Source organism: Cannabis sativa, chromosome 1 (assembly GCF_029168945.1).
Source record: "Cannabis sativa cultivar Pink pepper isolate KNU-18-1 chromosome 1, ASM2916894v1, whole genome shotgun sequence".
In the NCBI taxonomy this organism is placed as follows: Eukaryota; Viridiplantae; Streptophyta; class Magnoliopsida; order Rosales; family Cannabaceae; genus Cannabis; species Cannabis sativa.
The window spans coordinates 47,894,258-47,917,771 of NC_083601.1; the positions used below are offsets into that span (position 1 = coordinate 47,894,258).

At 34.5% G+C, this 23,514-nt stretch overlaps 3 protein-coding genes and 1 non-coding gene across 7 annotated transcripts; 1 reads left to right on the top strand and 3 right to left on the bottom strand.

Annotated features, from left to right (window-relative positions):
* Positions 1-311: 311 nt before the first annotated feature.
* LOC115707995 (ENHANCER OF AG-4 protein 2) lies at positions 312-10,498 on the bottom strand. Of its 3 annotated transcripts, none has more exons than XR_009688719.1 (13): positions 9,923-10,498; positions 9,184-9,260; positions 6,478-8,370; positions 5,868-6,378; positions 5,304-5,412; positions 5,078-5,190; positions 4,822-5,009; positions 3,642-4,305; positions 3,068-3,563; positions 2,325-2,420; positions 2,097-2,168; positions 1,604-1,806; positions 312-668 (listed from the first exon to the last, which is right to left on the bottom strand). XR_009688719.1 is itself a non-coding variant. In XM_030636136.2 (12 exons), exons 1-11 carry the CDS (start codon positions 10,031-10,033, stop codon positions 2,098-2,100), a joined length of 4,329 nt encoding a protein of 1,442 aa, XP_030491996.2. In that variant the 5' UTR covers positions 10,034-10,465; the 3' UTR covers positions 312-1,806; position 2,097. The 3 variants fall into 3 exon arrangements, 1 of the variants encoding a protein (XP_030491996.2); XR_009688718.1 differs by having other exon boundaries at positions 312-723; positions 9,923-10,465; XM_030636136.2 differs by having other exon boundaries at positions 312-1,806; positions 9,923-10,465.
* Positions 10,499-11,563: 1,065 nt separating this feature from the next.
* Positions 11,564-14,597, bottom strand: LOC115707997 (ATP-dependent Clp protease proteolytic subunit 2, mitochondrial). Its single transcript, XM_030636140.2, has 2 exons — positions 14,044-14,597; positions 11,564-12,540 (listed from the first exon to the last, which is right to left on the bottom strand). Exons 1-2 carry the CDS (start codon positions 14,342-14,344, stop codon positions 12,077-12,079), a joined length of 765 nt encoding a protein of 254 aa, XP_030492000.1. The 5' UTR covers positions 14,345-14,597; the 3' UTR covers positions 11,564-12,076.
* A 4,630-nt stretch (positions 14,598-19,227) lies between these two features.
* Positions 19,228-22,423, top strand: LOC115708000 (tryptophan synthase beta chain 1). Of its 2 annotated transcripts, none has more exons than XM_061118565.1 (6): positions 19,228-19,246; positions 19,871-20,200; positions 20,754-21,110; positions 21,294-21,736; positions 21,819-21,913; positions 22,028-22,423. In XM_061118565.1, the coding sequence occupies exons 2-6, from the start codon at positions 19,877-19,879 to the stop codon at positions 22,201-22,203; spliced, it is 1,395 nt and encodes a 464-aa protein (XP_060974548.1). In that variant the 5' UTR covers positions 19,228-19,246; positions 19,871-19,876; the 3' UTR covers positions 22,204-22,423. The 2 variants fall into 2 exon arrangements, with proteins under 2 accessions (XP_060974548.1, XP_030492002.2); XM_030636142.2 differs by lacking the exon at positions 19,228-19,246 and adding an exon at positions 19,439-19,571.
* Positions 22,424-22,633: 210 nt separating this feature from the next.
* TRNAG-GCC (transfer RNA glycine (anticodon GCC)) lies at positions 22,634-22,704 on the bottom strand. The gene has a single exon. It is a non-coding gene; the product is annotated as a tRNA-Gly (tRNA).
* Between the last annotated feature and the right edge of the window lie 810 nt (positions 22,705-23,514).

Sequence of the window (23,514 nt, forward strand, 5' to 3'; positions counted from 1 at the left end):
ATTCATATATAAATATATGTGGAATATAGAAGACAGAAAATGGAATCAAAGCATTAGTGAATAAAAACAAAAATTCAAGAAAAGCAACACATTTTTTGTTGGGTTTCATTCTATTCTTTTGGCCATGGGTGGGAGAAAAGAAAAAGAAAAACTTAAATTTACAAAGGGATTCATTGTCTCAACTCTCAATTGGCATTTTAATCTAGTTAAATTATTTCTCGACGAAAAATAAAAATAAAATAATAATGCTGCTAATGCAAATCATCAAACGTGAAATTATATAATAAAATAATCTCAGATGTGTTAAACTATGGTAGCAATTCAGTAACAAACACAAATTATTTGAGGAAAATCCTGGATTATGGGTAATAAATCATGAATAATAATACATAATAATGGTGTTGTATAGATAAATGAAAAACCACTAAAAACTAAAATATTTGACATAACTTTACAAGGAAACATATAACGTTGGCATTTAAACTGTACTCGACTGACTAACAAAAAAAAAATAACGACCTTTGTCCTCTGATGAAGAGAGATCATGTAAAAATTAAAAATATTTACCTCAAATTTATGAAGCAGTCTTATCTGCTAAGTAGAACCCTAACTTTGTAAGTGTACCACAATAATAACATCAAAATTGGTTAAATCCTTTATGCCAAAACCTGCAACAACACCAGTGAAGTTCTCTTATTTTCCGAAACTAACGCCTCCTTCGGCCTAAAAAAAAGTAAAACATGTTTCAATAACTGTAAGTAAGCACCAATCATCACATTTTAAACTACAGTTCTATCAAAACTCTGTTTCCCAGTTCCAGCCAAATCTCCAATGGTAACTCACAACAATTTGAATCAACAATCGAAGTATTCCACTCTTGCATGGTCCAAAAAAAACTTCCAAAATTTTCGAAAGCAAAAGACACAAATCTTAGGTCAAAAGCAAATAAGAAAAGTCCCCTGATAATTTTTGGCCGCTAAACTAATAAGTAATTTGCAGAATTGGGTTTATTATTGCAGAAATTTTGTTCAGTTAAGACGATATGCAGTAATCAAGAATATGTTCAGAAAGATGAAAAGTCATATCCAGAATAGAGCTCATACCAAAAATTAATGTTAGTTTAATGCACAAACTATCTATAGACAAAAATTAATGTTAGCTCAATCTAAGAATAAGATAAGCACAAACTATCTATTGATAAACAGCAAGAAAACACAAGATCAAATGACTTAGGATTACCCAAAACAAACTAAAAACAGACCACATCAATTAACCAGAAAAACATTCCAATATAATCTCTTTTTATGAAAAAGTTACTCAAGATTAATGAAAAAGATTCAGCAGCAGAAGTTGACAATCTATCACCACCTAATAACCATTTGTGCCTATACAAGCCAAAAGGTATAAGGTTCAGAAGTACGCTCATTTCTCAATCCATAACCGCCAAAAAATAAGGAAAATCAGGGATATGCATTTGAAGAATTATTGATTAAAGTTGATAAATAGCAGCTAAATTTGACAAAGCTCATATCAATTGCCTAAAATTAATTCCTACTCGATTTAAAAGTAGGAATTACATTAATAGAGAAACAGGTGTACTAACCAAGTCAGAAACATGAGCCTACACTTGGAAGCAAATGTTCTCGGGATACATTTGTCAGGAAAAATTACAATATACACAATCCTGCCAAGGGCCTCCATTTCTCAATGCTGCCTTCAAATTGTGGTTGGACTTTGTACACAAGTTACCTCAACGCCAAACATAATGTGAAAACCGCTTTACCCTTTGTTCTTCAATCAACAGCACTGAAACAATTGGAAAAGAAATGCCAAACTTATCAGCAAAGAGAAATGAAAAAAGCATCAAATGTGCTGTGTGACTTGACAGTAAATGTGTGATCAATAGTATTTTGTTGTAAGAATCAATAAAACATTACAATAATATTGAAACGTTAAGTCAAACCCCGGTATGAATATTTCGAAGTTTAAACAAATAAAGAACATGATTGTTGAAGTTCCAAACATTTCTTCAATTGTAACATGAGATGTTATTTATTCACAGAAGAATTTACAAGAAAATGTTAATGGTTCACCACCTTAAGCTGGCCTCCAACAATTAAGAGCCGACATATCTGGTCTACTAGGCAACATCTGCGGGACGCTGTGACCTGCAAAACAAATAACATTAAGGTGAAATTAATAAATATATGTGTGTGTGTGTGTGTAAGTATGTTTTTATTATCTCTGATTTTTTTGTTCTTTTGGTTCGCGGCAACATAAACAGAGCAGTTAATTCAACACCATTACATCAAGCTCAAAGTTACCTGAAATTGGAGCACCAGTTGGTACAGTACTGGGAGCAGGATGTTGAAAACTCAAATTATTTGTGGGTGGCCTTTCGAAGGGTGGTCGATAATAACCTGCAACGACACACCTGTCAAAACATTTGTACAAATACCTACGTGTTGAAAATATGTAATAAGTTGATTGAAGCAGAGTTTACTTGGGTTTTTCATGAAAAATGCAAGGAATTAACAATTGAGAAGACATATTGATTTTGGCAAGTCTAAGATAACATCAGTTACATAAAACACATAGAACTTTATGGACCATTTGGTTGGAAGGAAATGCATGTTTCTAACTTCTCTTTGGGCTTCAAAGGCAATAAAATTTCCTCTTTAATTAATTTTGTAATTTTAGTTTTTCTGGCCATGTATAAAAGTTAAGTTTCTACTCAAAGAAAGTTATACACTACGACATAATAATAACTTTTCCCCACACAGCAAACATGACATTTATACAAGTAGAAGCATTTCAATTTCCTTCACACCACATAACACCGCATAATACATGCATAAATTTTGCGCAATCCACATTTAAACACAATTGTGATCAAAACTATGAGTATTATGTTGATCTGAGATGTTTTTAAAACAAGTGTCAGTCGCATACACCAGCCAATGTGATGAATGAAAATACAGGCATCTAAACATAAATTTTCTCAACTACTATCGATGAGTCTCTCTGATATACATATCAAACTTGCCACGAGAATGGAAGTCCATACCTTCCTGGCCAAAGGGTGGTCCTGAATGTGTCATCCCTCCATTAACCCATACACCACGCTGACTATCTGACTTAAACTCACCAGAAGGCATCCTCCATTGTTCATCAGCAACAAATGGCCTTCGACCATCGGGATGGGATGGCAAAGGGTAAGGATGGTGGTAGGAATGCTGAGGATGCTGCTGAATTGCAGGCTTTGAATAAGAAAAATGGCCCGAAGGATTTTGAGGTGGCACAGGATGCATAGGTCTTTGTATGTAAGGGGTAGTACTTTGTGGATATTGTTGGTTTGGTTGAGAAACTTGTGGGTTTAGATACATATCATTATGTCCATGTTCCAGTTGCCTTGAAGGATTAAATCCAGAAGGATCTCGTGGGCCACACACACCTGTAGGAACATAGCAATGTGGCTGCTGTGCAAACATCTCACTTTTAACAGAACCATCTGCAGGACCCCCATGAGGAGTGTTCCCAGCCCTTGGTATAAGTTGGTTTCCCTGCATAAAAAGACACTGTCAAAAAGGTTGCAGCCAAATGCTATTATATAAGAAAATACAATGGGCCAGAAGCCTTACAGTAACTGCACCACTGAATTCATGAGGCGCAGGAGGTTGAAATGGCAACTGTGGTGAAGAATGTACGGATGATTGAGGTGGCAGCATCTGTTGTGGTAATAGTGAAGGCTGAGAAACCATCATTGGTGGGGGACAAGAAGGTGGCAAAGGAGGAGGAGGTGGTTCAGAAGGTGGAGGAGGTGGGGGTGGCGGTGGTGGAGATGGAGATGATGGGGGTGGAGGTGGTGGTGGTGATGGAGGCAAAGGTGGAGGTGGGGGAGGAGAATCAAGAGGAAGTGGTGGAGAACCCTCTGGGAGAGGAGGCAACTCAGAAGAAATGCTTGGAGCAGATTCTGCAACTCTGTCAAACATAAGGTTTTGTGTGTCTGTTTCAAAAGAAGTACAAACCGGCAATGTGTCTGTTTCAAAAGAATTACAAACCAGTGATGTTTTTTCATCCTTTGGGGGTCCAGAGACATCTTCCATTTCAAGTTCACCATCAACATCCTCCAAGATGCAATGGCGCCTGTCATTTGGAGTGACCGCACATGTTTCCACCTCTCCAGAAACACGGGTGGGTTCCTGTTGACCATTTTCCTTAAAAGTACTTGGTTGATCCTCTTCCTCTTCATCATCTTCAAATACATGACATGGTAAAAACCCAGGCAGCTGAAATGTGGCATTACTGAAACACATGCAAAATAAGTCAGATATAAATGGGTGCCAAATTACATCAACGAACATCCTGCAAAATATAATGACACAACATGTTCAAAATAAAGTCGTTAAATCAGTAGCTTATTCACATGAGTTTTATTCACATAAAGAAAGCCACAACTCTAACCATGATGTTTAAATAGCATTCTACTATGTGCAAAAAGCATAAACAGTGCGCAATCAAATTGTTTGATTTTCGAAGCATGAAAGCATGGTCCATGTTCCATAATGTTGCAACACTAGCAACTCAAGAATAGCACAAATGGTTAGGTAGGGGATTTGTGAATGGACAATGAACAGTGTTCAAACAGCATAAATGTTTCTTATCAAAACCTACTTTAAACATTATATTATCAAGGAATAATAAAGGAAGTGCATAGATAAAGGGAGACAACATTATAAAGAGAAATTTTAAATAGCAGACAAAAGACATCGAGATACATATAAATAATACCAAACCATGAGAAAAAATTTAATTTCAGACCTGCCATACTCATCAACAAGCATGCCTTCCATTTCTCTAATTGGATCATCAACAGCACGCTCAGCTCGAGATGGCCGTCTTAAGGTAAATCCAACAGTTGTATCTTCATTTGGAACTCCAATGTCATCTATGTAACGCCGAAGCAGTGTCTCAGAAAAAATTTTCCTCTCAAGCCACAGTCGTAAAACCTGGTTAACAAAATGACTTAATGCATATTTACAACTGCCCGCCAAATCTTTAAGTAAAGGACAATTACCTTAAGACACTGACGACGATTTTCACGAGCTCCAGTACCAGCTGGAGCAGCAGCACCAAGCAAACGAGGCAATGCTGCTTGAACTGTAGGAATATATGAAGCTCCAGCAATACCTACATAATATTTTAATAATTAGCAATAATAAAATGATGTGTAGAAACATTTCTCAAACTCCAAGCTGAATCACCTCGTGAAAAAATATAAAGGTGAACTATTAATTGTATACCTTTTTGGGTGTGAGAGCATTGGGTTATGGAATCCACAAGGAAAAACAAGTCTACTTTACGATGATAACTGGGCTCAGCTTCCAATTTTCGAATAAGTACTTCCACAACCTACAAATAATAAAAGAAAAATAACACCTCAATCAGACTTAAAAAGTATTATTTTGAGTTAGAAATTACAATCGCTTCCATATGATTCTCTATCAAATAACTGTAAGAGGCCAATTGCCCTTCTGCACTTCACAAAATTCCAAAAGAAGTAATTATTTGGTGTATTGTGTGACCCCAGATTATAACATCTCAATAACCTAAAAGTTGTTTCTTGTATCAGCAAATCCAACTAAAATTATATGTGTGAATAATCATAGGAGAGCATGAATTGCCACAGAGAACATGTATTAGGAAACAAACAGAGGATATTACCAGCTGCAAAATATATATTTATCACAGCCACAGACTAAAGCCCCGCCCACCCATGATTCCTCCAAATCTATGAAATGTTTCTGTACAATCCAATTCAAATACACCAAATAATCAAAAGAGATAGTACATAATATGAAGCCTACCTCATTAGCAATACCATACTTCGCACAATCAATGGCAAGACGAGTTGCACGTCCAATGCTTTCTTTAGTCCTAGACAAAGTCTCTATCATTCCTTCAAAAGCGTCACGAGCGACAGCCGCCTCAGTGCCACCACTTAGTGAGTTTCCAACAACCCTATTTCCAGAACTAGCTCTTTGCTCCTCAAGTTCTTCAACATCATGCTGACTTTGTGAAGCAGACTCATGAACATTGGTTGGTGGAGAACCTAAAGCAGCGGATCCTTGGATATCAACCATCATAGAATTGCCACTTCCCGACAAAAAATGTTGAACCGCAGTAGGACTTGGGCTCCTTCCCTGGAAATCACCAGTGGGAAAAGCAGAAGCGGAAATGCCAAAAGAAAAGCTTTGTGAGTGGGCTTGCTTCCTCTTAGCTTGTGCAACTGCAATAAGATGCTTCATAGACTTTTCAGAGTCCGGTGTCCTAGAACCAATCATCAAACTACTTCGGTCTTCTCTGCCAGCTTCCACTCTGATATTGGCACCAAAATTTAATGGGAAACAACAAAATATAATAAAATTAGAGGGAAGGAAATGATGGAGAAAAAGAAAGAGGTTCAAGCATGCACACCTTTGACCAGGCTCTGTTGACTTTTCTCTCACAGCAACATCATTGATCCGAGAATGTGGTTTCTGTGTAGGTTTGGACCTTTCTGTAGAGGAAGCAGGCTTACTTCTTTGAATTGTTACATGATTTTGAGAACTGTCCTTAGCTGAAACAGGGCCCTTGCTAGACACCTTTTTCGCACTAGCAGAACTAGAGACTTTAGTCTTGGGTTTTGTTGCTTTAATATGTTCATCTCCTGGTTTGATAGCAGAATTCATGTGTGGGGATTTTTTAGGAGATATCAAAATTGGTTTTAACTCCTTGGACGACAATGCCTCAGATTCTGATTTCTCTTCCTTTTCAACCTGCTTTTCATCGCTACGAGGATGGACTTCAGCCCCATTTTCATTACTTTGATGGCTAGCATGCTCCTTAACATCAGCTTGTAATTTGTCAGGTGATGAAGATCCATTCAATTTAGAGGACTCTTTTGTAAGACTTTCCAAATGTTCAGTAGAATCCTTACCATGGTCTAGAGTTTTTTCACATTTTTCAATTTTCACATCAAAACTCTTGATATCATCTGAAACATTTGAAGGAGCTTTAATAATTGTGGCGGATCCTCCATGAACAGGAGTTTTAGGCTCATCATCTTCATCGTCATAAAGGCAAACAGCCCTCCTCTTTTTCTGTGACTGAGTTACCACAGCTTTAACATTATTAGAACTCGACACATCATTCTTAACAGCAACATCTTTTTCCATCTTAATATCAGATTCAGACATAGCCTCCAATGCTCGGCGACGTCGCTTTGTCGGAGGCAACACAGTTTCATCACCAGATGCATTTTGAGATTTTGATGTGACGTGATTTTCTGCTTTCACTAATGAAGTTGATTTTTTCAAATCTGATTTTATAACTGTCTTACTATCCATGACAATAGGACTAGTAGAAAAAGATTTTTTGGTTTTAGAGAATGTTCCTGTTGATGAATCATCTCTTGAATCGAAATGCTTCGACTTTTTTGCAGGATGCAAAACTTCATTTGTTGCCACACTAAGAGGGCCCTTCTTTGTTCTTCCATGAACTTTGTCCTCGATATGTTCCTTGGAGTCCCCACCAGGGCGGCGCACATCATTTGGAACCTTTAAATGACTTTTTGATTTTGAGAAGACTTTTGCCTTTTTTTCACCACACACATCAGAATCTGCTTTATCTTCAGGAGTTTCCTTTCGTCTGGAACTAGAAGCATTTTTGTTTTTATGTACTTCAACACCACCAACTTCACTCCTCTTTGATCCAGATGTCATCTTTTTCAACTTGTGACCATTTGATAACGGTTTCTGTCCAGAACCAGAAACTCCCTCCAGGTGAGGTGAACTATCTGAAGCAGCTTTCAAAACCATCTCCATCTTTGGTTCTATAGCATCACTCATTTTACCTTTCGTCTCAGAAGATTTTACAGGTGACAATATAGCATCACTCATTTTACCTTTAGTCTCAGAAGATTTTACAGGTGACAGGACATCACTCGTACCACCACCAGCAGAGGGCTGTACATCCTCACAGTCCTTTTCACCTCGTCTCTGTGAACATCGCTCCAACTTAGAGCAAGAATCATCTACTTCCTCATTCACAGCTTCTCCATCAGACCCTATGATACCAGTCCCATCCTTTAAGTCACCCTCAACATCATTATCATCAGCCCCATCAACTGATGGAGCCTCACTTCCAGGTTCCAATCTTTCACTATCATCCGTCAAATTACTTGATTTTTTTTTCTGCAACTCATCAAATTCCTCACAGATTTCTTTCACAGCTTGGGCAAAGTGCTTTGCTTTACCTTGGCACCGAGCAGATAATTTATTCTTTGTTTCGCTAGTAAATGCTTGAATATCGGCAGGTGCAACAAATGCTCTGAAGAGGAAACAAGTAACAGCAGTGATAAAAGTAAGAACGTAACGTATTGTAGAATTGCGAGTATACAACAGACGAGTTAAGAATGAATGGCAATGGCAACAAAGCACAAAAAATGGAAGGAGCTAACATAACTTATTAATTCAACCAACTAAGCACAAAGTAGTACTAAACCTAAAATATGTACACAACAACCACTAGAAAATTATTGAAGAAAATACACAATCATTAGTAAGAGAACTCACGCACTATCCAATGCAACTTTAACATAAAAAGATGAAACAAGAGAATTTACACCATGCTATTTACTATCATAAAATTTATTATTATTTATTTAAACAAAAAACATCAGTGCTTGTATTATTAGAGTACAAGATACTTACTACCCTGTACCCATAATCAAAATAATCAAGCAGAAAACCATATATAAATTCCAAGAAGACAGAAACTAAGAACTCAAGTATAAGAGCATTTACACAAAACATTGCCAAAATGCAAAGAATAAAATAGGCACCAAATATACTGTTTTTTTTTTCAATTTTGTTGGAAATTTTTTGCTTCCGGCAGTCTGGGGAATAGAACGTCAAAACAAATGCCTACCAGCACTTTCCAACACTCCCCCTACCACTAGACCATCCCTTGGGGTTAAATAAGCACAAAATTTACTGTTATCATCTATACCACTACCACAAAAATTGTTTTGCTTGCTCTTAAAGATTAAGTGTACTAGATACATAGATAACACTGTTACTTCAGTGTCTCATTACACACTAACTAATGAGATAATAAATGAAAAACTGGTAAACCACTTACATCTCCTCCGTTCCAAAAAATTGAACAAAGTATTTCTTTGGGTCAGGAGGTTTCTTCCAATCCTCAGGCCTGCTAATCTGAAATCCAAAACCAATATGTCTACCTCAAAACGATATGAGGCAATACGAACTCAACAGAATTGATCCACTCAATATCACAGCCTAATAGGACATGTTTGATCAAACACAAAAACAAACTTTATCCAAAATATAAAAGAATCCAACATTAGTCCAACATAAATGCACCTTAAAATCGTAAAGTATAAACAAAAAATATGTATTTGAAAAGCAACCAACAGTGGAAAGAACCCAAATTGCAACAGTAAGTAAATGAACAAACAAACAAAATTATAAATGTAATCGAAAAGTATCATAGATTCAGACTAGTACACAGCGAGTGCCCAGTAATACTCTACTCCGAAACCTAAGTCCACTAATACATGAGATTTCCAAAACCATAGACCTAATATTTCCCCCATTTAATCCAATTAAAAATATTAAAATAATAAATAAGAGAGAGCGACATAAACTGAAGAAAGCATTTTTTTTTCTTTGTAAAATACAAAATTAGATAAATAAACACTAAACTACTGAACCATTGGAAAAGAATGAGCTATGATGCCGAAAGAAAATCCCATCAAATATAATTAAAAATTCATGGAAGTAAATGGATTAAAGTAAGAAATTTAAAAAGAAAAAAGAAAAATGGTAGAGAAACAATAAATATAAAAAAGGCACACCTTGGCAGGCCAAAAGGGGAACCCCTTGACCTTGGCGAGAACAAGATCACCGAGACTCAACTGGCCCTTAGCCTTGGCCTTGTTCGCTCCGCGTCTACGCCCCGGAGCCATGGCGTCGACGCCTCAACCGAAGAAACAATACCCTAGAATTTCACGAACTTCTATTACCTCAATCGAAATCGAAAGAAGCAACCAGCCACAAAAACCCTAGAGAAATCCACCGAATCACAGAGACTTGTATTTTTCTTATTTATTTTATTATAAAATAATGAATCTTAACCCGAAGCGGAAGGCCGGCGAAGGTGTCCGGCACCGGAGATGCTAGGTCATCAGCGAAGGAGGGAGAAAAGGCAAGGGTCACAGCATTCCCAAATCAGAATTACGGAATCGATACAGTGTGAGAAAGCGGAGAGAGAGAGAGAGAGAGAGAGAGAGAGAGAGAGAGAGAGAGAATGAGGCGGTCGAAGAGAGAGAAAGAGTAGATTTTGTGAGAGAGAAAAGAGCTTAGAGAGAGAGAAGGGTTGGGCTTTGGCAAAGTACGGGAAGAGGACATAATAGGAATTTTAGGATTTTTTTGGCCTATTTATTTAGTTTTGGCAACTTTTTTTTTTTAATGATCTAAAAAAGTTTAAATTTAAAAATATATTTTAGAAATTGAAAATAAAATAAATAAATTGTAAAAATTATTGCATTTTCGAATATATGAGTGAACTTTTCTTAGTATAACTTATTTTTAACTCTACTATTCACTTTAGATATAATGATTTTAATGACACTTTTTGCATTAATTTTAAGCTAAATTTAGTGGGAACTTAATTATTTATCTATGTATTTTTGTTATTAAGTTTCTCTTAATATAATTCAAGCCAATTATTATTTAATCAAAGTGATCATAGCCTCTAATGATTTTAATTGTAACACTACTATATATTGTAAAAGGGTACAACATAAAATTTATTATTATAAGTCCTATCTATATAATAAGATTGCTCATATAATAAACACTATTTCTTTTTCAATATCTAGAGAAATTATATTTTAATATTTTTATAGTGTAGTTATAACAAACATCTTCTCAAAATATTATGAATAATTTAGAATGTTAAAATAATCAATTGCACATGGTTGTTTGAATATTATTTTCGACATAATAAATTGTTTAAAAAAGTTTAAAAATTAATAGAATATCTACTATAACTAAAATTGCCTACAAGCCCACTCTCAACAACTTTTCCACTCTACTCTTTAAAATACCTTATTAAAATTCTATTTTTCAATTTTACCTCACATATTTATATTAACTCATGCGTCGGATTCTTTATATTTCTCCTAATATCATTTAAATAATATATTTATCACATAAATAATAAAATATTATATATTATATTCTATATATATATTCATAAATCAACAAAACACACTATAAAAATAATAAACAATTATAGCTATACGCACTAAAACTATGAATGTTGTATCTACATTTAGCTAATCACTATTCATTAAGCCATGAGTGCTTTACCTTATAATAGAATTTTGGTAACTGAATAAATAAAATCATATATATGTATAGATACATATACATTAGAATCAAATTATTTGATCCATCAATGAGGACATAACATGCCTAATGGTTAAACAAGCTTAACAAAAGAAGTACATTCATTGAGAGAATACTAAGATTGGAGTCTATTCCAAGTGACACATCCATATGAACCTTATTCTTTTTCTCAAATGAAAAAACAAAACCAAAAGACATATTGTACTACTTTTCATACTTGATCAAAGATCATATTTCTAATCTAATTTTGCCCATTCCTTTCAGTTTCTTTCATTGCTCGTCGGTGATATACAATCTAAAGATACAGTTACACAGATGTAAAAGATGGTTCATAAACCATATTACAACCTTCAATTTGCTGTGAAAATTGGCCTGAAGAGAGTTGAAATGGGTGCTATATAGGGCAACATGAGTTCCATGAAAATGAACTCACTCAAAGATCAAATAATAATAGTGAAGAACAATTGAATCTATAGCTAAAAACTTGTGAAGTAAGATAGAATAAATAAAAATCACTTAGGAATATAGAGTGAAAATCCAGCAGTGTCAATTATAAAACTTCAAATAAGTGATGTGCCACACTGAGATCTTACCCTCTAATCCTTACTGGGGACTTTATCTTCTTTATCTTTATCTTTATCTTGACCTTCATTGTTAGCTTGACCTTCATTGCTAACAGCATCAGATACAAGAGCAATTGGTCTTTGATCAATAACTTCATCGATTATGCCAAACTCCTTTGCCTCTTGTGGGGTCATAAAGTAATCTCTGTCCATGTTCTTTTGAATTACATCAATTGGCTGGCCCGTGTGTTTTGAATATAACTCGTTGAGGGAATCCCAGACTCGAACAATCTGCTTGGTATGAATTGTCATATCTTTTGCCTGCCCACTATACCCACCAGAAGGTTGATGAACCATGATTGTCGCATTTGGGAGGGACCGTCTCTGACCCTTGGCACCGGCAGCTAAAAGAAGAGAACCCATCGATGCAGCTTGACCTAAACAAATGGTGTTGATTGGTGACCGTATGTACTGCATCGTATCATATATTGCAAGACCTGTAACAGCAAATGAACCACAGAAATGTGATAATGACACGTCGATGCTATCTTCAACCAAATTTTGTGATTTTCTTTTGTTATTCAGACAATAGTTCAGCTTTTCTTCAAGCTTGAGGTGACAAGGTAGTTTTAAAATGTGGATATCGAACACTGTAAGGTGCTTATTAAATGAAATCATTAGATCTTCTCCTCACATTGATGACCCCTGTCAGTGTAAAATCTCCACTAGCCATAATTTGAAGATGATAATGTTCAATATAAAACTACAACTACAACTACAACTTTCTAACCTACTAGTTAACTATCAGAGTATGTACCACCTAGGAGAGTGAAAAAACTTTTTTTAACAGAAACAAGGACTTGATAATATTGGTACGAAACGGGAAGTACGAAAGTTATAAAAGAAAAGATGATAAGAAAATTAAAACCAAGTACACTAATCCCTAACCGATTAGATAAAGATTAAATCTTTGTTCTTTAGTATCAAACACCAATCCAGCCACCCAATACTTGACACTATAGCATAAAGGCTCTAAAGTCTCTTCTAAACCTTCAAAAACTTTATCATTCCTTTCCAACCACAAAGACCACTAGATTTCCATGATTACCACATTCCACATTCTACACATTTACGCACAAGTTCGAAGAAGTATTTAAAAAAGGTTTACTTTTAACAGAACATCATGGGGTAGTATTTAGTTTTCCCAAAACCAAAAGCCAGCTGAAAATGTTAACCTTTGGTGGAATTAAATAGTGCCAAGACATTATTTCTTAAAGCCCAAAAATTTCAACACCAAAATGGAGCAAGACAAATAACAAACTCAAAAGATCTAATGCTCTTCTAATTTATTGAATCCCTTAAACATCCCAAGACCTAAAGTAACAGGTGTAAGCAACAATGCTGAGTTTCTCAAATCCGTTTTGTGGAATAGGAGGTAACTATGTAAAGGCTAGGCTTTAAGTTGGTTAACTCAACCCCCAAAAAAACGAAATTTCAGTACAAATGGATAGAAAAAAATCAAAGGGTGAACTGAAGAGACCTGTACAGCAAAGGAACAAAGCACAAGAACTCCCTAATGTTGGTAAAAATACTTCAAGGGGCCAAAAGTTAAGCAATTAAGCACTCTAATACTTCTAACAAAAGCGAAATGATATTCATTAGTCACATCAAAGCTGGTTCTAAAATTGAAGAATTGAAAAGAGCAAAACCCATAATAAACCAGAGTCCATACTATTCAAACTCATAATCAACAAGATGAATCAAAAAGTTATACGCTGCTTAAAAATTATATAATCAAACGTTATCATAGAGTTATTTGCACATTCATCACACAAATTTCATAACCCTCTCACCATTCTCCACATACAATTCTTTCCTGATACGAAATGGTTATATACCCAATAAACAAAATCAGCCAAAGATTAACCCCCAAATCTACAATTGCCCTAACTATAATTATAGATCATACAATGAAAAAAAGATGAGGAGAAGAAGAAAACCTGCAGAAACATGGCCACCGGGAGAGTTGAGATACATATTGATTGGCTTGGAGGGGTTCTCGGATTCGAGAAAGAGGAGCTGGGCAACGACGACATGGGAAGTGTCATCAGTGATAGGGCCATTGATGCAGATAATGCGCTCCTTTAGAAGGCGAGAGAAGATGTCGTAGGCTCGTTCGCCTCGGGAGGAGTGCTCAATAACCATTGGAATCAAACTGTAACCGCGGCGACTCCCACATGGCGGAGACCACAAGGAGCGAGCACCACTCACCAATTTAGCGCTCGAAATCAAGCTCCTCATTACGAAGAAGAAGATGAAGAAGAAGACTCGAAGAGAAGAGAGAAAGAAAAATTGAATCTTTAACCAAAACTAGCCCCTATAACTATATAGGGTTTATCATTCAAAAATTATATTTTTTTTTTTTGTTAGGAGAGTAATTTATTCTATAAATATGTAAATAAATTGTCAATTTATATTTTTTTTGTAATAATTTTTTTTAGGTTAATTAGGATTTTTATTCTCAAACTTTCACATGTATTAAATTATGTTCCTGGTCGTTAAAAATATTATTAAGATTGTTAAATTTAGGTGATGTTTGGTTGGAAGTAATGAAATGAAATGGAAAGAAAATAATTTTCATTTCATTCTTTTATTTGGTTGTATTTTAAAGTATTGGAATGCTCTTTTTACCATTGGGAAATTTGAAATTCTATGCTTAAAATGCCATTTTATTTTTTTCCTAAATGTATAGTTATTAAAATTGTTCCTATATGCCAACTTTTTTCATTTTCCTAAACTACCCCCCTCATTTGAATCAGCCTCTCTCTTCCTCTCTCTTCATCTCTCTCAGCCGAACCCCCTCCCCCACGATACCCATCTATCACAGCCAAAAATTGTTCAACCCATCCCTCTCACAACCACCCATCTCCGTCGACGCTCAACCCGACCTACCCACCGCCGTCGAAGCTCAACCCCGACCAACCACGGCGACCAATCTCAGGCGAACCCGAAGCAAAAATGTCGAAGGTGTGTTTGGTTTTCTTCTTTTGTTTTTTTTTTTTAAGTGTTAAAAGATTGATTTAGATGTGTTTTTTGTTTGTGAAACTTTGTTGCAAAAATGTCCGACCAATATCTGCTGTGGGTTTTTTTTTTTTTCTTCGCATTTCAGAGAGAGGAAGAGAGGCCGATGGTCGGACCTTGGGGTCCGATGGGGTCCGACCATCGGACCCCAAGGTCCGACCATCGGCTGTGGGTTTTTTTTTTTTTTTTCTTGATTTCAGAGAGAGCTCGATGGTCGGACCTCGGGGTTCGATGGGTCCGACCATCGGACCCCAAGGTCCGACCATGGGCCGTGGGGTTTTTTTTTTTTTTTTTCTTCAGATTTCAGAGAGAGGCCCGATGGTCGGACCTTGGGGTCCGATGGGTCCGATTGGTCGGACCCCGTCGGACCCAAAGGTCCGACCATCTACTGTGTGGGTTTTTTTTTTTTTTTTTTTTTTTTTTTTTTTCTTCGCATTTCGAGAGAGGAAGATAGAGGCCGATGGTCGGACCTTGGGGTCCGATGGGTCCGATTGGTCGGACCCCATCGGACCCCAAGGTCCGACCATCGGCTGTGGGTTTTTTTTTTTTTTCTTCGGATTTCGAGAGTCGGGGTTGAGCGTTCGGCCGGGGTTCAGTTCGACGAAGGAATGCTCGGGCTCGGGCTCGGGGTTGAGGGTTGGTTCGTTGAGTGATAGTTCGGTTTGTGTTTTGAGAGAGGGGTTCGAGAGAGATGAAGAGAGAGGAAGAGAGAGGATGATTGTTTGAAATGTGAGGGGTAGTTTAGGAAAATTAGAAAAGTTGGTATATAGGAACAATTTTAATAACTATACATTTAGGGAAAAAATAAAATGGCATTTTAAGCATAGAATTTCAAATTTCCCTCTCCATTTTGGTGGAATGACTATTTCATTTTAAAAAGGAAGGAAAGACCATCCAATGTAATAAGAGAATTTTTTTTAAATTTTATTCCATTCCATTCCTATTCCTATTCTCATTCACATTCATATTTCTATATTTTCATTCCTCCCAACCAAACGCCACCTTAAGAATTTTGTATAATTTTAGTAAAAAACGTCTAACACGGATGAAATTTCAGAAGGTATGATTTAGTACATGTCAAAGTTCGAGGGGCATAATTTGGTAGATATCAAAGTCTAAAAAGCATGGTTTAGTACATAAACAATCACTGAAATAGTAAAATTGAATGAGATTAGACAAAAGTCCTTAAATCTGACAATTTCAATAGTTCAGGGGAAATTTTTAACGGGTAGAAAAATTCAGAGAGCATGATTTAGTACATGTTAAAGTTAAGCGGCAAAAATCTTAATTAGCCTTCTTTTTATCAAGATAAACATAACTACAATTCTTTAGTCCTTGAAAATAGAAAAAAAGAGTAAAGAAGAAGATAATTCTATAAAAACAATACAATAATACATAGGTCTCATTTTTTCAGTTTCAATAGATATACCATTTTTGAAGCCAAAAATAAACATACCATTTTAAACGTTTTTTTTCTTTCCATAAAATACATATATTAGAGTCTCACCAGCTATTTTACTTAATTTGTAAAAAGAAAATATTTTACTTATTTTGCAAAAAATATCATACTTCAATATCAAAAAATATCATGTTTTTGCAAAAGCATCCTTATTCTATCCTGACCGTATTTTTCACCTGGAGGATGTTCCGGTAGATTTGCTACCTACGTTGGTAACTGAATTTGATGGTTAATAAGATTAACTTTTCCATTCAAAAAAAAAAAAATTAAGTAATTAAATTCCATTAAAAAAAACTTAAATCTAAATAATATATATCATAATTAATTTTAATTATTTTTATCTTTATAAGTTATTATTCACATATCAGTTTTTTATTAAAATATTTAAAATAATTTTTAAATAAAAATAAAAAATTTATTAGCTTAGACCAATCAAAATCTGCCACGTGGCCATTTACACACATAACAACTAGATACCTACAAAATTTCTAAAAATATAACTTGGGAATTATTATCGCAAAAAAATTAAACTTAACTATTTATCTGCAATCGATAGTTAAACTTAGGTATTTTCACTGCAAAGTACTCAATAAAAATAAAAATTTAATGACATGTACCAATTGAAGATTGTCATGTGACCATGTCATGTGACCATTGACTTAACACTTAACAACCAGATACTTGTGTAAGTTCCAAAAATAAAGCTTAGCTATTATTAACGTTAAAAATTAAATTTAAATACTTATCTACAACTAGAAAAAAAAAATTAAACTTAAGTATTTAAGGCACAAATTAGTCTAAATTAAATTAAAAAGCATTTGCAACCTCTTTTGTTTCCAAAAATATAATTCAACCCAAATTAGAAGTCATCCTTCTTCTCAACTGCCATGATATTAGGAGTGATAAAATATGTCATCGTGTCGTGTTTATTATATCATATTTTATGTGATTTGTTTTTATATTTCGTGTCAGCGTATCTACCCGTTTTGACTCGTATTTTATTTTCTCAACCCTAACTCGACCCGTAAAAAATCATGTTGTGTTGACCCACTTTAACTCGTTTTACTATTACTAAAGTTGGAATTGTAGAAAAAATAATAGAGTTAGGTTTCATTAAAAAACTCATATATATATTTGCATATATAATAAAAATTAAAATGTTTTAAATATTTTCAATTTTTTTTAAAGAAAATTAAACTTAAATTTTTTTAATTTAAAGATTGAATTACTAAATATATATTTTTACATAATTTTATTATTATTATTAATTTTTTATTTTATTTATTTAAAAAAATCATATTAAATTGTCAAATTTATATTAAGCATGTCGTGTCGTGTTTGACTTGTTTTTATTTCGTATCAAGTTGTGTCGATTTGTTTTCAACTCACATCTAATTTTTCTGACCTTAACCCATAAATTTCGTGTCGTGTTCATGTACCGTGTCAAAACCCAGTTCACTACGCCTAAATTACTATGGGAACTTCATCTTGGCCATCCGGTTATCCTTTTGCTATATAAATAGAGCCCTTGGGTTCTTTCTTGCTATTAGGGATGCACATTTCTCTCATAAAGATGGGGTACCGCAAGGACTCGCCCCTATTCGGGTGGGAATTCCTCGCCTAAATAGGGAACGGGGCAGGGACAGAGATTATTTTTTGTTCATGAATATTAAATGGGATGACGACGGGGATCATACTCTCCCCTTTGACGGGGACCCATTTAGTATTTTATAATTTTTAATTGATATTTTATTTTTTTTAGTATATTAGTATCTTTTTATGAATTTTAAGTTAAGTTGTAGATAATAATTAATTTATTGAATAATAATTAATGTGTAATATTTTAACTTTTATGTAATTTAATATTTTTATACATTTTAATTTTTAATATAAACTTTAATTTTTTAGTAGGGAATTCCACATCCCATTTTTGCCCTATTAGAAGATTTCTCGCTCCATCTTCGATGAAAAATAAATAAGAATAGGGATTAAAATCCGTAATGGAGATAGAGACGAGGAGAACACTCCTCACTAATTCTTCGCCCCGTGTTCGTTCATACTTGCTATATATATTTTGAATCAAGTGTTTATGCATTATAATACATAACTTGGGACTCAAATCTAGGACCTCCAACACACGCACCCTCTTATGACCACTTGAGTTAGCCTAAATACAATGAATAGGATTATCGGTTTGGTTTGGTTTTGATTTATATTTGTTATTGGAAATATGATAACTACTATTTTAGATCTTATGTTTTGCAAAAGTTACTAATTAGACACTCTGTTTTGTTAAATGATAAAATAGACCTTGTATTTTTTAAAATGGTACAAATGTTGACAATTTTTATTTTAATATAACCAACTTGAAAATATGAACAAATAAAGAAAATGTAAATAATTTTGTTATAATATTTTTAGATCATATTATTATTAAATTTTATTTTGATAAAAAATCAGTTAATGATCTTAATTTTACTATTTTAGAAAATATAAGGTTCATTTTGTCATTTAACAAAATAGAAGATCCAATCAATAATTTTTACAACACACAAGATCCAAAATAGTATTTACTCTTAGAAATATGCAGATTAGGCCTACAACCATTGAGTACTTCTTCTATCTTTTGTCTTTACAGTCCTTCTCCGTTCTCAACCGCCAAGGTAAATCTTTAATCTTATTTTGTTTTTTTTTTTTTTAATTTAAGCGTTTATATATTATAACCATATTTTTCTTGGGATTTGAACCCAAAACCTAACACACACCCACCTATGGCCACTTGAGCTAGCATCAAGTGATTACTTTAATCTTATTTTGTTAACCCTTATATAAGCTCTTTTTCTTTTCTTCGGGTACACCTGTAAACTGTTCGATCAAATGTCTGATTGAAGCTTTCAATTGTTTTCAACACTGTTATAAGACGAAATATATATTATAACTCTACTATTTTGAAGATTAAGAAACCAAGTTGGTTCGGTGCTATATGTGGTACACAAAAATCTCAACTTTTTTTTTTGGGAATGTTTTATGTTTTGAGTTAAAAATGGAATTTGTTTTTTTTCTTCTTACATTTAACATTTTGAGAAACACAGAAAAATCCAACATTTAAGACAAATTGGGGGGTCCTATTCTATGCATTGAATGAAAATATATAATCGACGTTACTTCTATACTATCCACTGAATTTTTCTATTTATTTATTTATTTTGGGTTTATTATTTTATTTTTCATATTTGGGGGTTTTAAAGTTGGAGTCTTTTTCCCTTTTTTCCTTTGTTAATTTGCAGAAAACAATGGCAGCTGCTTCTTCCACCACTTGCAATAACCTAAACCTTCCCAAACTCTCGTCTTTGTCTTCTTCTTCTTCTTCTTCATCGAACTCTGTTTCCCATTTGCCATTCAAGTTCCGTAAAACTACTTCTCGTACCTCTATCTCTTGCACCCTCATTCGCGACCCAGTAATGCAGGACCCGCCTCCGACCTTAGATCTGCCCCGACCCGACTCTTTTGGCCGTTTCGGTAGGTATGGTGGCAAGTATGTCCCTGAAACTCTCATGTATGCGCTCACCGAGCTCGAAACCGCTTTTCATGCTCTCGCTGGTGATGAAGACTTTGAGGTTTTTTTTTTCTTTTTTTAATTCAGAATCCCTTCTTTGCTTTTGTTTTTTATACTATCTATGAGGAATGGAGATTAAGTTGGTGAAATAAATGGGTTTTTCTGTAATTTTTAAGGTTGTGATTGACATGTTTTTTGAGAAAGAAGAAGAAGAATGAAGATGATGTAATTTGCTTTAACTTGCTAGAAAATGCTATACTTTTGGCTTGAAGATGAATTGTATCGGTTTGAGCATTTAGATTAATCATATTTGTTTCAATCCTTGGAAATGTAGTTTCACATTTTCCATTCATTTCAATTTTCAATAGTATCGGTTTGCTTTAACTTGTTAGGAAATGTTAATACTATTGGGTTTAAGATGAGGCTTGCAATGAAACCTTGAACTTTATAATACCCTTCGTTAAAATTGTATCGGTTTAATCATTTAGAATAGATTAATCATATTGTTGTTTCACTTTTTCCCTATTCCATTTCATATGTTTCAATCCTTGTTTTGACTTTGTCTTTGAATCTGATCAAATTTCTGGATTAATGTCTTTTCTTTTATGTTGTAGAAAGAGCTGAATGGGATTTTGAAGGACTATGTTGGTAGGGAGAGTCCTCTCTACTTTGCAGAGCGGTTGACTGAGCATTACAAACGTGCTGATGGGAAAGGACCTCAAATTTACCTGAAGAGGGAAGATCTCAATCACACTGGAGCTCATAAAATCAACAATGCCGTTGCCCAAGCTTTGCTTGCGAAGCGTCTGGGAAAGAAACGTATCATTGCTGAGACAGGTGCAGGTCAGCATGGAGTCGCCACTGCTACTGTATGTGCTCGGTTTGGCTTGGAGTGCATCATCTATATGGGTGCACAAGACATGGAAAGACAATCACTTAATGTTTTCAGAATGAGGCTTCTTGGGGCCGAGGTAATGGGATATTAATCTTCATAAGCAATTTTCTCATTTTCAGATTTTCAGTCTTTGTTTTTGGTGAAGATGAACTTAAATTTAAGGGGCAACTCACTTTTTAATGAATCGATGATTTGTTTGATTCTTTATTTATCTATGATTATTGAGCATAATTTGAAAACTAAACTTCACTTTACATAGGTGAGGGCCGTTCATTCTGGGACAGCGACATTAAAGGATGCTACATCGGAAGCTATAAGGGATTGGGTGACTAATGTGGAGACAACCCACTACATTTTGGGTTCTGTTGCCGGGCCTCATCCATATCCGATGATGGTCAGGGAGTTCCATAAAGTGATTGGTATTGAAACAAGAAAACAAGCACTAGAGAAATGGGGTGGAAAACCAGATGTGCTGGTGGCATGTGTTGGTGGAGGTTCAAATGCAATGGGACTATTCCATGAGTTTGTTGAAGACAAGGAAGTTCGGTTGATAGGTGTTGAGGCTGCTGGTTTTGGATTGGACAGTGGTAAGCATGCTGCAACATTGACCAAAGGTGAAATTGGTGTGTTGCATGGTGCTATGAGCTACCTACTTCAAGATGATGATGGACAGATAATTGAGCCTCATTCTATCAGTGCAGGGTATTATTATTGATTTACCTGGTTTTTTCGGTGACTTAAGACATTTCTGATTTAACTAAATTCTTCTGTTTGTTGCATTCAGCTTGGATTATCCTGGTGTTGGACCTGAGCACAGTTTTCTTAAGGATGCTAGCCGCGCTGAATACCACAGTGTTACTGATGCTGAAGCATTGGAAGGTATGGACATACGAAACATTATCATCGATGCTCATTGTGTCCCTAGTTTGCTTTTCAATTACACATTTGGAATCCTTGTTCCGATACTATAATGATGCCTTTTTGATTGTGCAGCTTTCAAAAGGTTATCTCGACTAGAGGGCATTATCCCAGCTTTGGAGACTTCTCATGCACTTGCTTACTTGGAAAAGTTGTGCCCAACTCTCCCTGATGGAACCAAAGTTGTACTGAATTGCAGTGGCCGAGGCGATAAGGATGTTCACACAGCCATCAAGCATTTGCAGGTTTAAAATTCCATTGATCAGATGAACCAAAGGCAGTTGAAAGCTATTTAGACTGTTTTTTCTTTCTGGTGGGATTATGGTTTAGTAATAATGGGGAAATGGCTTTTGTAAACAGACAGAGCAGATCATACTCTCTGTTGTTTCTTTATAATAAATGTTTTTTAATAGAAATATTCTAAACTTTAATTCAGGTTCAATATATATATATTCAAAGTGTTCTTTTCTATTTCTTTTGCTAAATCTTTTTATAAATTTAGGTAACCAATTCCTTACATCTTTTAATTTTACTAAAGCATCCAATTAACAAAATGTCGATACTTTATTGTATCTGAATTTTATTCTCCAACAACTTACACAAGATAATTTATCTATTATTGTTGGAACTTCTGGCATTTATTTTGCTTAAAAATGAAAAAAAAAAGTAATTAAAAATAAGTGCACCAGCCGGGAATCGAACCCGGGTCTGTACCGTGGCAGGGTACTATTCTACCACTAGACCACTGGTGCTGTTTGGTTGTGTGGACAAGAATAAATTATAAAGACAAACTTTTATTGTCATCAAAGTTGAAGTTTCAAAGCTTATGTGAAGTTTCACAATGTTAAATTGTACCTTAATAAATAGGAGTTTTATTTGCAACTTAAGAAAAAAATTATAAATACACCTTATTTTTACATTTTTATTACATCCGAAGAAGAAATACATGTATATAGGGGTGGTATAAAAAATAGGGATATTGAAAGCAAAACTACTTAAATTTTATGATTGGTGACATTTTTTATTTAATTGATTTATTTTCCACACAAGCATTTTTAAAAAAAAAGTGAAGACTATGAAGTTAGAAAGAACTCCATTGAACATGACTTCATCATTATAACAATTGTAAAAAAAATTATTTTTATTTCGTTCAAAAGTAGAAACAATCTCTGTATCAACAAAGGAAACTACCTCTCAATAAAAAAGTATACACAACATCACGGTAACTCTCACCACTAAAATTATAGAAATTGAAAGAAAAGAAAATTGTTTTTTTTTTTGTTTGGTTCTTGAGAAAATGAAAGTGAAAATCAGAGATAAAAAAAATAAGATAAAGAAATTTAAAAAAGAGAATAAGTTTGTTTTTTTTTTTTTGTGCTTTTGAAATTTTTGAAAGATAGAAATTATTAATTTTATTTGTACCTTAATTATAGATAGGATTAAACTTAGTTTTGTTGGATTGATATTATCTTTCTTTTTTTTTTTTCTTTAAGAAAGGCATTATCATTCAAAATGGTACAACTTTTTTTTTTCCAGTGAAATTGAAAGTTTTTAATACAATA